The sequence below is a fragment of the Ochotona curzoniae genome, unplaced genomic scaffold, assembly GCF_017591425.1.
Source record: "Ochotona curzoniae isolate NIBS_2020 unplaced genomic scaffold, NIBS_Ocur_1.0 scaffold_4937, whole genome shotgun sequence".
Lineage (NCBI taxonomy): Eukaryota > Metazoa > Chordata > Mammalia > Lagomorpha > Ochotonidae > Ochotona > Ochotona curzoniae.
The window spans coordinates 4,128,954-4,141,135 of NW_024467126.1; the positions used below are offsets into that span (position 1 = coordinate 4,128,954).

The window sequence follows — 12,182 nt, forward strand, 5'->3', positions numbered from 1 at the left end:
ACCCCACCCTCACCCCCATGCCAGGACGCAGCCACGGGCCAGGCCAGGGTAGGGGGTGGCATGAAGAGCCCGCCAGCCGGGCTTCTGGAAGGAGCGGCAGGAGGGACGGCGCACGAGGCCTGCGGCTTTGGAATTCTCCGGAGGCGGGTCTCCGGGTTAACCAAATCCACCTCTGAGCTCCTAAACCCCTCCTGCCATGGAAACTGGAGAGCCCTGGGTTCTCTTGGGGGAAGGGCATCCCCCCTCTGCCCCTGCCCAGACGGGACTGCATGCCTTGGCCGTGTCCCAGGCTAGGGCTGGCGGTGTCCCTGCCCGAGGAGGCTCCCCAGCCCCGGCACTGACATCATGCAAAGGAAGGAAGTGACAGTGGGCCAGCTCTAAACCAGCTCGCCTTCCCCGGGGACGGTGACGGCAGCTCCTGATGTCACCCACCTTTCCCACACGGGATGCCCACCGAGCGGAGCCGGCGGCGTGGGAGCGGACCGCAGCTCTGAGTCACGGCTGCTGCTCACTTCTTCCGGAGGGCTGCCTGGAAGAGGGCCCTGCCTGTGGAGCCTCCCCGGCCCTGTCCCTGCCTACCAACGGGAGCTGCGGCTGTGGCCGCTGGGTCTGCTCTGGCCCACTCTTCATGCGTGGAGGGCAGGAGAGTTCAGTGGGATGCTGAGTGAAGCTTTGCAATCCCTGATTTCAAGGGACCTTCCCAAAGTTCCAGGAAACGTGTGAACAGCTCATGTGGATTTTTTTGCACTGAGATCAGCTTAGTTCTTTCTATTTCCCAGGAAATTTTGAAAGTTCCCACGTGGGTGAATGTTCGTATGTGTGTGTGTGTGCATGTGTGTGTGTGCCATGCTGCCAGTCGGGGGAGGAACTGGCCGATCTAGACTCGGCATCTCCTTTGTCCCCGGGCATGTGCCTGACCTGAAACTCCCCCCTCTCTGAGCCTGGACACGCTCATTTGGGTGACACGGGCGATAAGATCAACCTCCGGGGGCTCCTGGGAGAGCACAGGGCAGGCCGGGTGCTGCGCTGGGAGCCAAGTTCCTGCCCTGGGTGACACTCTTCCCGCCGCCAGGACGAGGGCGCTGCTGTCCTCTGCAGGGATGGGACCCCCGGTGGCTGTGAAGTGACCCCCAGTGGCTGTGAAGTGACCCCCAGTGGCTGTGAAGTGACCCCGGGACAGCCCCGGGGAGTGGCGCCAGCTCGGGGCCCTTGTCCTGGGTGCCTGCTGCAGGTTCACCTGGGACTCTGGCGGGGTATGGGGAATAGGTGCCCTCAGACCTTTCAGCTCACAGAAGGAGCAGCTGCGTCAGTCAGGGCCACAAAGGCTGGCAAGCCCTGATACCTGCTCGAGCACCTCGAGCTGTGTTCCTATGTTGAGCTGTGTGCCGGGTGGCTGTCGTCCACGCCCTCTGCCACAGCCGGTCCCACAAGGCAGCGGCTACGAGAGGCAGTGCTACTGGAATGGGCACCCCTGGCAGGGTCATCGCCCTCCTGGTGGCCTTGCCGGGCTCCCACACTTCTCCCCATGTCCCGCTGGGCCCCTGGAGACTGTCCGATGTTGGAGGCATCCGACAACGCCCGGCATCGGGTGGTACCCACGGGCAGCAAGCAGAAACCACAGTGGGAGGGGCACAGTGCGTGGGGAGGGGCACAGTGTGTGGGAGAGCCTGCTCTCCAGGCAGGTGGGAAGCCAGGTGGGCAGAGCTCTTGCCCAGAACCATAGCCTGGGGCACGTGCCTGGGGTGGGAGGAGAAGGGGGACAGAGCCAGTTAGGGACCCCAGGAGCAGTCCTGAATAGGGGAGGTGCCTTGACTCCCTGGGGCTCCATCCTCCCTCCTGTTTTGGGGGAGGGGCTTCTGAAGACCTCGGTGCTTCCTGGTCTCCCTGCCCCCGCTGCGTCCCCTCTGCACTTGGCTAAATGAGTCTCTGTTGTCCATCTCAGGGAACACGGGGTGAGTGGATGCAGGATGCAAGGCTGGTGTGAGCAGGCCTGGGAGGTTGGCCCCGATGTGGGGGCTCCCCCAGGGCCTCTGGGGTCAGCAGTCCAGGGTCACCTCTGGTGTTTGAGCATCCCCCCACCCTGGCATCCATGAGGGACCATGCTACACTCGCTCCTTCCTGCACCGGTCATCCCTCGTGGCTTTGTCTTCTGCCTCCAGAACCCGTTCAGACAGCTCTCCAGGGTGCCTCGGCGCTGGCATGGAGAAGGGGACCAGTCACTGGCCCTGACCCCTCCTATGCGATTCCTCCAGGCCCTGGGAGCTTGCCCTCCAGCCAGTCAGCGGGTCTAGGGTGGTGGAGGCCGTGGGAGCGGCTTCTGCTGGGGATAAGGACTGACTCTGGCTGGCAGGGGACCTGACAAACTTCTGGCGCCTTCCAAGTTGAAGCACCCCCAAGCTACGTGTGTGTGTGTGAGTGGGGCACGTTGCGCGCCCTGGCAGTGAGCGACACAGCGGCCACACGGCCCCTGTCCTGCCTGCGCCATGTCCTTAATCTAGCAGACACAACCGCTGTGAGGCCACGAGGAGGGAGAGATGAGTTGAGCTCAAGTGTCGGCAGGTAGCTGGGGGAAGTGGATGAAAGACCTGCCCAGGTGGACAGAGGGGAAACCTTGGAGAATCCTCCCCTTCCTCCCCCTCCCCAGGAGGCACAGTGAGCGTGGCTGTCCCGGGCTCCTGCCCCTCTCTCTGTCCCCCTGCAGGGATGGGGAGACCTCTGGGGGTGCCAAACCCCCTCGCAGAAGGCTAAGGGGTGTGGAGCTACCTGGGGCCATGCATACTTAGGCGCTTGGAAGGGACCGTGGCTGAGACTGGTCAATAGGAGCCTCGGGTGGCGTCAGTGTCTCCTGAGACGGGATGTCCCCGGGGAGGGTCTCACTCCTGGAGCCAGTGCCCACTGGAGGGGGGGGAAGGGGGAGACATAGCGGGCTGCAGAAATCAGGGCGGCTTCCCGGAGGAGGTGAGACCTGAGTGACAACAGCGGTTTGCACGGGGTGGAGGGAGACCCTGGGGGATGGGACACCGGGTGCAGGGTGGGAGAGGGGTGCTTTGGTTGAAGGGGGGGACTACAGGCAGTTCCCTAGTAGGAACTCTCCCTTTTTAACCTGGGCCCCACATCCAAAGGGGGCATTCTCCCCGGATAAAAATAAATCTTGGAGCGGAGGGGCCCCGTAGATACTCTCTTCCTGTGTTTAAATTCCTACGGAAAATCTGACCCGCGTGGCCGCCGCCCCTGCGCGAGCTGGCGGGACGGGGCTTCTATCTTTAAGGAAAAGAAAGTCAGGCGGGCGGCCAAGTTCCCGTTCAGGCGCGGGGCCGCCCGCGGGACCAGCCGCCAGGTCGGGCGCCACGGGCCCCGGGGGAGGGTCGGGCGCACCCCGCACCCGGGCGGGCCGAGGGCGGCGGCGGGCGGAGCGGGAGGCGGCCACGTCCCCGGGCGGCGGGCCGGGGCGCGGGGAGGCCCGGCCCCCTGCGAGCGAGCGAGCGAGCGAGCGAACGCTGCCGTCTCCGCCTGCAGAGGCCGCCGGGGCCGTGGATGGGGAGGGCGCGCCGCCCGGCGGTGCCCGCGCTCAGGCGGCCACGATGAGGGTCAACGAGAAATACTCGACGCTCCCGGCCGAGGACCGCAGCGTCCACATCATCAACATCTGCGCCATCGAGGACATCGGCCACCTGCCGTCCGAGGGCACGGTGAGTCAGTGCGGCGGCGGCGGGCGCACGGGCCGCGCACCTGTGCGCAGGGCGGGTTGGAGCTGGAGGCGCACGGACCGGGTAGGGGGTGCGGGGACAGGGGTGGTGCTCCGGGGCCCCAACAGCGGCTGGTGACACCCTCTGTGAGACAGAGTGGGGGGCGTCCACTCGCACACGTGTGCCTGGGGAAGGGGCGAGCCCAAAACGAGCGTGAACAAACATGGCCTGTAGGGCCCTGCTCCGTGGCCTCCCAAGTGGGACCCTCCTTTCCAAGCCCAAAGGGCAGCCGGGTGGGGATGGCCGATCAAGGGCAGAGGCCGAGTGCCCGCCGGAGCTCCGGGTCCGGGTCCCACCTGCTCCGGCCAGCGAGCCTTTGCTTGGCCCGGAGCACAGGGGAACTCAGCGCTCAGGGCAGCCTGCTGGCGGCTCGGGGTTTCTTCACTCTGTTTCCTCTGCGCTGCTTGCTAATGGGTTCCTGATAGTGGCTGGGCAAGGGTGCCTGTTCCGGAGCCCATCACGTGGTCAGGGACCCCCATCCAAATATCCTTACCACCCCCCTCCGCAGCTCTCCACTTCTTCCCTGGGCGGGGTGCAGCAGCTGAGGAGGGACCCCTGCGAGGCAGAATTTGTCCCCAAGGTGTTTGGCTCAAGGGAGACTTTGCCTGGAGAGGGAAAGGCTGGGGTGTGGCTGTGGGGACTGAATCGCGCCCCCTTCCCGCCCCGTCTCAGACATCTTCCGCGCTGCCCCCACCTCCCTGCTCCTGGCCAGCTAAGGGCTCAGCCCCGGCCGAGCTGTGCTGGCCTGTCCTTGTGGCCGGAGGCTCAGCATGCCAGCGCAGGGTGGGGGACAGGACAAGCCCGGGTGGCAGGATTCCAGGGCTGCAGGGCAGGCAGAAGCCCGGGCCTGCACTTGCAGGGTCTCATCCGGGGCCAGGGGGAGAGTGGAGGGGTTCCTGGGATATCCAGGTGAGGGTGGGCAGCAAGTGCAGGGTTGGAGTGGGGGTGGGGCAGAGCACCTGCCGTGATAAACAGGATGGTAACCGAACAGCTCCGGGGCTGGCGACTGCACAGCACAGCCTGCCAGGCTTGGTTGGTCCCCGGGCACGGGCGGGCACGGGAACGGGACAGGCTCCGCCCGCCAGGGGTGGAAGGACAGACACGCCTGTTGGCCATGGTGATGACAGCCGTGCCTCCCTGGGCTCTCGGAACAGACCAGTGGGGCAGGGGCTGTCGGTGAACCTGCTCCTGGTGGGTCGGGGCAGGGGGGCGGCTTTCACATCACACGTGCAAAAACCCAGAATTGGGGCAGAGGGACTCCAGTGGGAGGCGTGAGACCGCGGGGCTGGCCGACACCCAGGGGGAGTGGACGTTCCAGAAACTGACCCTCTTGAACTTGAGGTGATTCCAGTGTGGGGTAGGAAACGAAGTCCTCGGTGAGTGACCCCTGGCCCTGCTGCTCACCCAGAGGCGGGTGGGGGCAGGTGGGGCAGCCCTCGTGCCGTGGGGCTGTGGGGGAGAGGGTTGGGACCTGCTGGCAGGAAGGAGAGGCGGCACTCAGCTGCTTTGGTGCAGGGCTCGGTGTGGGGCTGGCGTGGGGAGCGGGGTTAGGGGAGGCGGCGTACAGTTCTGGAACCAAGGGGCCGCTGCGGCAGGGCAGGCAGCCCGGTGGATGGGGGCAGCCGTAGCCGCGAGCCCAGGCTGAGTGGTGGCTCAGTCATTGCCCGCCCTGAGTCACCCGCCGGCTCCACGTGGAGGCTGCAGGGTGTGGGCTGCCTCTGAAAAGGGTTACCAGAACCTGAGTCCCGTCCCATCCCTGCTCTGATGGGCTGCGGGATAAGCCCGGGGCCCTTTTCCCCTGCTCTCCGTGTGAACCCCAGGTTCAATGACCAGAGGAACGAATGTAAACGCCGGGCTGTGTCCCCTGCTTTGCGTTACCCCTCCGGTGGCGTCCTTGCCTTCTCGTTTCCAGCTGGCAGCTGCTAGGCCCAGGATCTGTGCAGCCCGAGCAGGCCCAGACAGCTCGGCCATACCTGACTCACTGTTACCTGTGCACCTGCAGAGATAAGGATGGTTCCCTGCCTGTCACAGCTTGCCAGCTTCCCCAGGCTCAGACACAGTGCTTGGGGGGTCACTATTAGAAAAAAAAAATGACATCTAGAAAGGATGTTCCTCTGGCCCGAGAGCAGAGTCCTCAAACCAGGAGGAAACCGTCTCGGGTCCCCAACGCCACCTGCCTGCCTACGGAGAAGGCAGGAGCTTCCCACAGGACGGCTACGCTGGCACACGCAGATGCTGCGAGCAGAGGAGGGACAGGTGCACAGGGTCCCAGCGCCACTGTAGCCCTTCTCTGCCCTCATAACCCATGCAGGACCAAGGCCAGGCTGCCAGGTCATCCCTGCGGGACGGTGCTCTGCCCCCACCTGGCACTGCCCCGTGGGGACCCCAGCAGGCATTTTTTGGGCTTCTGTTTCCTTTTGCTGGGGACATGACTTCTGGCAGCTCTCCCCAAGCCCAGGACTTTAGGGGGTCAGCCTCAAGTATCTTCACATCTCCCACCCTGCTTCCCCTGCTGCCACAGCAAGTCTATAGCTCAGGATGCATTTGGGGTGGGGGCTTTGCGTTTAGAGTCTCAGGCCTGCCTGGGTCTGTGGGCGCCCCCAGCAGCGACAGGGGTGGGGGCCAGCCTCTGCATGTACCCACTGTGCTTGCACTGCACCCACCACAAACGCGGCTTCCCTGCCGGCTGTGGAAACGGAGCATCAGGCAGCGCTTGCAGAGACGCTCCGAGGGCTCTCCCCTTCCCCGGGGTCCCTGCAGCTCCTGCTTGCCCTCCACCTGCTGCTTGAAAGGCAGAGAGAGAGTGAGAGGGTGAGCTTGCATCTGCTGGTTCACTCCCTGGGGCCGACACCAGCCAAGGCCGGGCCAGGCTGCAGCCCGCATCTGGCTGTCCCACGTGGGGCACAGGGGCCATCCCCTCCCTGCTGCCTCCCAGGACGCATGAGCAGGGAGCCAGGCAAGAAGCTGGCCCGAGAGCCATGACACCTGCCGTTTCTCTGTGCCCTTGACCACGTCCATGGGACATCGTATGTGCCAGCAGCCCCGTGCGGGAAGTCGGCCCATCCGAGGGCGGTCATGGAGGACCGGCGAGGGCCAGCTGGCAGGAGCACACGCCTTCCAGACCGGCCTCTGGCTCCACTCCCTGCCCCATGTGTGCAAGCTGCCACTGCTTCCTTCCACCTCTCCTGGGAACAAATGTGTCCCCTGGCAAGTCCCCCACAGGGGTGGCCTTACTATCTGACCTTGCTCCAGGCAAGGCTGGCCCACTGCCAGCCGGGACCCCCTACCCCCAGGAGGCTGAGCCCCACTGTGTGGTGAGGTCGAGGCCTCTTAGGCACTTGCAGGCAAGGGATCCTGCCGGGACTTGGAGAACGGCCGGGCCCCTTCCCATTCTGGATCCCCAGCAGAGGCCTGCAGCCCAGGCCAGGGAGGGCCAGCAGTGAGCAGCTGGGGCATGCCCCTTGGCGGGAGGATGATGGGGAAGGAGCCGGGGTGAGGAGCTCCTGGGACTCTGACCTCCTTGGGGCCGCAGGGCTGAGGCAGGAAGCCGAGCCTGGTGGCTGCAGGGTCGGGGACCGATCAGACACATGCCGTGCCCCCAGCCTCGCATACCCCTGCCACTGCTGCAGCAGCCTCAGAGGGCACATCCCGCTCTCCTGGCCTCCCCTTGCTGACCCTGTCGGTCAGCGCCCAAGGCCCAGCGGGCATGGGGTCAGTGTCCCCTAGCGCCCAGGGCCATGTGGATGGGCCCTGTAGTTGGGCCCCACTGTCCGCTTGCCCTGTGACCTCAGAGCCGCTCTCAGTGTGCCTCAGTTTAATAAGAAGGCAGAAGCTGGGGTTCCCCTGGCCTGGGGTGGGGTGGGGGTCCCAGCCCACCAGCCCTCGGGGAGGTATCATCTCAGAGAGCAGGAGGGCGTCCGGGGAAGCAGCTGGGTGATGCTGCCGTGCCGTGTGGGTCTCCCAGAGGTGGCCCAGGCAGGCAGACCTGTCGCCACGTGTAGTCCCGGTTGCTGACCCCGCCATGCCTGGCAGTGCCGGAGAGGCCAAGGTGCCAGGGGTACAGCCCTGCCGCTGCCCTCAGTGAGGGTGAGGACCCCAGCCCCCACAGCCTGGCCGTGAGCTCCTTCCCTCCCTCCGTTTGCCTCTGCCGGCACCCCTGACCCCAGCACTCTGTGTTGGGGTATCTTCTTTCCCCTCTGGCACTTGGGGTTGTAGAGCGGCCAGCACTCGTTGCTGCTCCTCCCACCAATGCCACGTGACCACGTGGTGCCAGTGGGGAGGGGGTATTCCAGGCTGGGGCTGCTGGGCGGGGCACCCAGGTCAAGGGCAGCTTCTGTGGCCTTGCTAGGGTCGGGCAAGAGTCAGGTGGTGGTGTGGAGGTGGCCGGGTTCGGGGCCTGGGCAGGTGCCTGGCCCTCAGCACTGTCCTTCCAGCCCGGACACTGCACAGCATCCTTAGGGGATGTCTCTGGGACACTCGAACCCCAGGCTGGTCACGTTCCCCATAGGAGACGGCACAGCAGTGGCCTCAACCCCAGCACAGACTCCTTTAAATCAGTCCTGGATGACCCGCGCCCAGGCTATGGCCCTGATACTGTGGGCTGCCTGTTCTCCACCACAGGGGGTCGGATGGGTGGGATGGAGAGGGCCTGGCAGGGGTGGCTGGCTCTGCGGGGGAGAGCAGATGGAAGCCGCTGGCTGACTGGCTGGCTGGCTGGCTGGCTCCGTGGCTCCTAGCGTTCCTCGGCCATGCTCAGTGTCTCCTTGTCTCTCCACACCGCCCTGCCCTGCTCAGTTGCTGAACTCGCTGTCAGTGGACCCCGACGCCAGCTGCAAATATGGCCTGTACTTCCGGGACGGCAAACGCAAGGTGGACTACATCCTCGTGTACCACCACAAGCGGCCCTCGGGCAGCCGGCCCCTGGTCCGCAGGACGCAGCAGGCCGAGCCCGCGTCGGGCACTCGGGGTGCCAGGCAGGACCAGCCCCTGCCCGGGAAGGCGGTGACCCTGCCGCCGTCGCCCATGCCACTGCCCACTTCGGACGCCAGCCCGCCCGAGCCCGCCATGGACTATCACGAGGATGACAAGCGCTTCCGCAGAGAGGAGTACGAGGGCAACCTCCTGGAGGCCGGCCTGGAGCTGGAGCGCGACGAGGACGTAATTATCCGGGCGCCAGGGGGCGGGGCGGGCAAGCGGGCGCACGAGCACCGGGGCGGGGTGGGGGTAGAAGCAGGTGGGCGCACCTGTGTCGTCACTGGACCCCAGGCTGGGGTGGGAGCACCTGGGCGCATGTGGGGTGGCAGCAGTGGGCGCCCGTGGGTGGGAGCAGTGGGCACCCGTGGGTGGGAGCAGTGGGCGCCCGTGGGTGGGAGCAGTGGGTGCCCGTGGGGAGGGAGCAGTGGGCGCCCGTGGGGAGGGAGCAGTGGGCGCCCGTGGGTGGGAGCAGTGGGCGCCCATGGGTGGGAGCAGTAAGTGCCCGTGGGGAGGGAGCAGTGGGCGCACGTGGGTGGCAGCAGTGGGTGCCCGTGGGGTGGCAGCAGTGGGTGCCCGTGAGGTGGCAGCAGTGGGTGCCCGTGGGGAGGGAGCAGTGGGCGCCCATGGGTGGCAGCAGTGGGTGCCCGTGAGGTGGCAGCAGTGGGTGCCCATGAGGTGGCAGCAGTGGGTGCCCGTGGGGAGGGAGCAGTGGGCGCCCGTGGGTGGCAGCAGTGGGCGCAGTGCGTTATCATTGAGGCCGGACAGCTTTCCTTGTTGCCTGGTAAAGACGCCGCTCCTGGTGTTACCTAGCAAGCCGCAGCCCCAGGGTTCGCTGGCCCGGAGGATCTCTGCCTCGCTTGGCTCTGCTTGCAGCCCTGGCCTCTGCGTGGGGGTGGAGGCGTGCAGGGTCGGTAGTTTGCGTCTCCGCTCTGTGATATGCTGTCCAGACCACCAGCTCCTGTCTGACAGGAACCTGTGAGTTCAGGCAGACCCCTGGCCTTGCACTTGACTCTGCAGAACTGCCAGGTCTCAGTTTATCTGAATGCGGAGTGGGCAAAGCTGTGGTGAGAGAGTGTGCCTCCCTGTGTGATTAAAAACTGCGTAAGAAATATCATTTCCCAAACACCATCCTCTCTCGGGACTTTGAAATAAAAAGAGAATGTACCAACATCGATTCCTATCACCAGGAAAATTCATTTTCCTCCTAAGTGATCCCCAAACGCGTTGCATAATTTGAGTGGGCCTGGCAGCTGCCGAGTCGGCTCTTCACACTGGTGGGTTCCAGCTCCTGGCTTCACCCCCTGATGCCAGGGCCTCGCCGGAAGGTCCCGTGTCTGGGGGCTGCGGCTTCCACCCGCTCTCCCCGGCAGAGCCAGCAACCGCGGGGGCCATGCACGCTCCTGCTGCCACGGCGATCAGCGCGCCCGGAGCCCAGGCAGATTCATTTCAGCAGCAGTTCCTCCCGGTGGGGGAGGACAGGCGTGCTCAGATTCTGGGCATTCAAGCTGCAGGTTTTGTTGGGTGCGCCACGCCGCACGCTCCTACCCAGCACATAGCCCGGTTTGCTGGCCCTCTCCTGTTTCAGCTGTCCCTAGCCGTCCCCGGCTACCAACACCTCCTTGCCTTAGAGACCAAATATGTGCCTGCTTTCAAGGCTGGGCTGGGGAGTGGAATCTCTGGTGTGAGGTGCGGCCACCCCTCTTCCTTGCTGAGTGCTGACCCCACCTTCTGCACCCACCCTGGGCACCACCCTGGGGCCCCATGAAGCCCTCTGTCCTTGCCTTTCTCGCAGTGTCCATGAGAGGTCATTGTCCTGCACACCTGCAGGGTGGACATAGCGAGGGTCCCCGGGCCGGCTCTGGGCACGGGAGTGTTGGCAACAGCCTCTGTCACCTGCAGCTGTTGTGGTGGGGTTGGGGTCGGGGGCTCCCCCTCCCTCCCTGGTGGCTTAGGCTTGCTGTGTCCTGCAGGCTGGCAGTGTCCAGTCAAGGCGTGGTCAGGACGTAGGCCCTGTGACGATGCTGGGGGGTGAGAAGGAGGCTGTTTCCTGCTTGGGCACTTCCGATGGCTCCTGGTCCGGCAGCTGCCTTGCCCTGGCGTTTTTGCCCCTGGAGTCCCCCACTGTCCCTGGCCTTTCCTGTCATGGTCACAGAGGCTGCTCTAGCCCAGCCTGACTGTCCTTGCTGTCCAGTAAAGGGCTTATAGTGCGTCCACAGGGCCTTGCAGGTGGCAGTGCAGGACATCCGGGGAGATGCTGTTCAGTGCCTCCCACACTGACACAACTGCTCTGAAGGCCGTTTCGCTCATGAACCCCCACAGCAGGCAGGGCTCCCTCCAAAGTATCCCAAACCATGGGGCGAAGGCAGGGCCCTGGGTCCCAGAGAAATGTCCTGGGCACCTCGGAGCCTGCGGCCCCTGGACACTGACCCGGGGAGGGCGGAAGGAGCCAGCCCTCCCCCTCCGCCTGAGCCGCAGCCTCCCCCTGCCCTTGGCCGGCTCCCAGAGCGCCCATTAAAGGGACGGGAGATGCTTGCGGCTAGCCTGTTTCCCTGCAGCCGGAGCCCGCGCGCATTTCTGAAGTCCGCTCTCAGAGTTGGCTCACGTTATTTATGTCCGTGGGTCATTGCCGAGAAGGCCGCCCACTGAAGTCCAGGCTGTGTGTGCTGCTGCGGGGGGCAGGGAGGCGCATACTGCCCCGATGCTGAACTTGACCCCAACTTTGGCAGACTCCATCAAGGTCATGGACCCTGGGACCCCATGCAAGCTCGTTGCCTTCCTGCCTCTGTGGGTTCACTTATGTCCCTTCCTCCCCCGGGTTCAGACTGCTCCCGCACCCCACCCCGAGCTGGCGCGGCAGACCGGCAGCATCTGCACGCTGTCCTCCTTGTCGGATGTTGTTTTTGAAAAGCGTGCTGGGATGGGACCACTGGGAAGGATGCCTGACTGCCGAGGGAGGGCTCCGCCCCCTCGCTCCAACTCTGCCCCCTGAGCCGAATGTGTGCCTGGAGTTCCAGCTCAGGGCAGGCGACCACAGAGTGAGGGCTCAGAGTTTCCCACGTCCCGCCCCCTGCTGCCTAGCACAGACCCAACCATGGGCTCCCAGGAACTGAGGGTCACAGGTGCAGAGAACCGGGTCCCCCGGACCCTCCTCCAGGTGACCTAGTGAGTGGGGCCAGGTTGCCATGGTAACAGGAGAGGGTGGGCAGGTGTCGGGGGCAGCTCCGGCTTCTGGGGGGACCCCTGACTGCACGCTGCACAGCACTCCACCCTGGTGGGAACATGAAGTTCTTCTCACAAGTCCTGGGTTTTGTTTGCAAGCAGACTAGCCTCTGCCACCCCAGGGCGCACCCCTCTCCCCGTCACCCAGCAGGCCCTGGCCTTGGAGCTCGCGTTCTGACTTTCATCACACACACAAGTGCCACTGCGACCCCAAGCGCGCAGTGTCACTTCGGTCCCTGGTTT

At 65.2% G+C, this 12,182-nt stretch overlaps 1 protein-coding gene across 1 annotated transcript in view; it reads left to right on the forward strand.

The window, feature by feature from the left end:
* The first annotated feature begins 3,521 nt into the window (after positions 1-3,521).
* Positions 3,522-12,182, forward strand: part of ANO1 (anoctamin 1) — a 52,623-nt gene continuing 43,962 nt past the window's right edge. The window contains exons 1-2 of the mRNA XM_040970816.1: positions 3,522-3,689; positions 8,541-8,903. Coding sequence (XP_040826750.1) covers positions 3,582-3,689; positions 8,541-8,903 — 471 coding nt within the window. The 5' untranslated portion in view covers positions 3,522-3,581. The remainder of the gene's footprint in view (positions 3,690-8,540; positions 8,904-12,182) is intronic.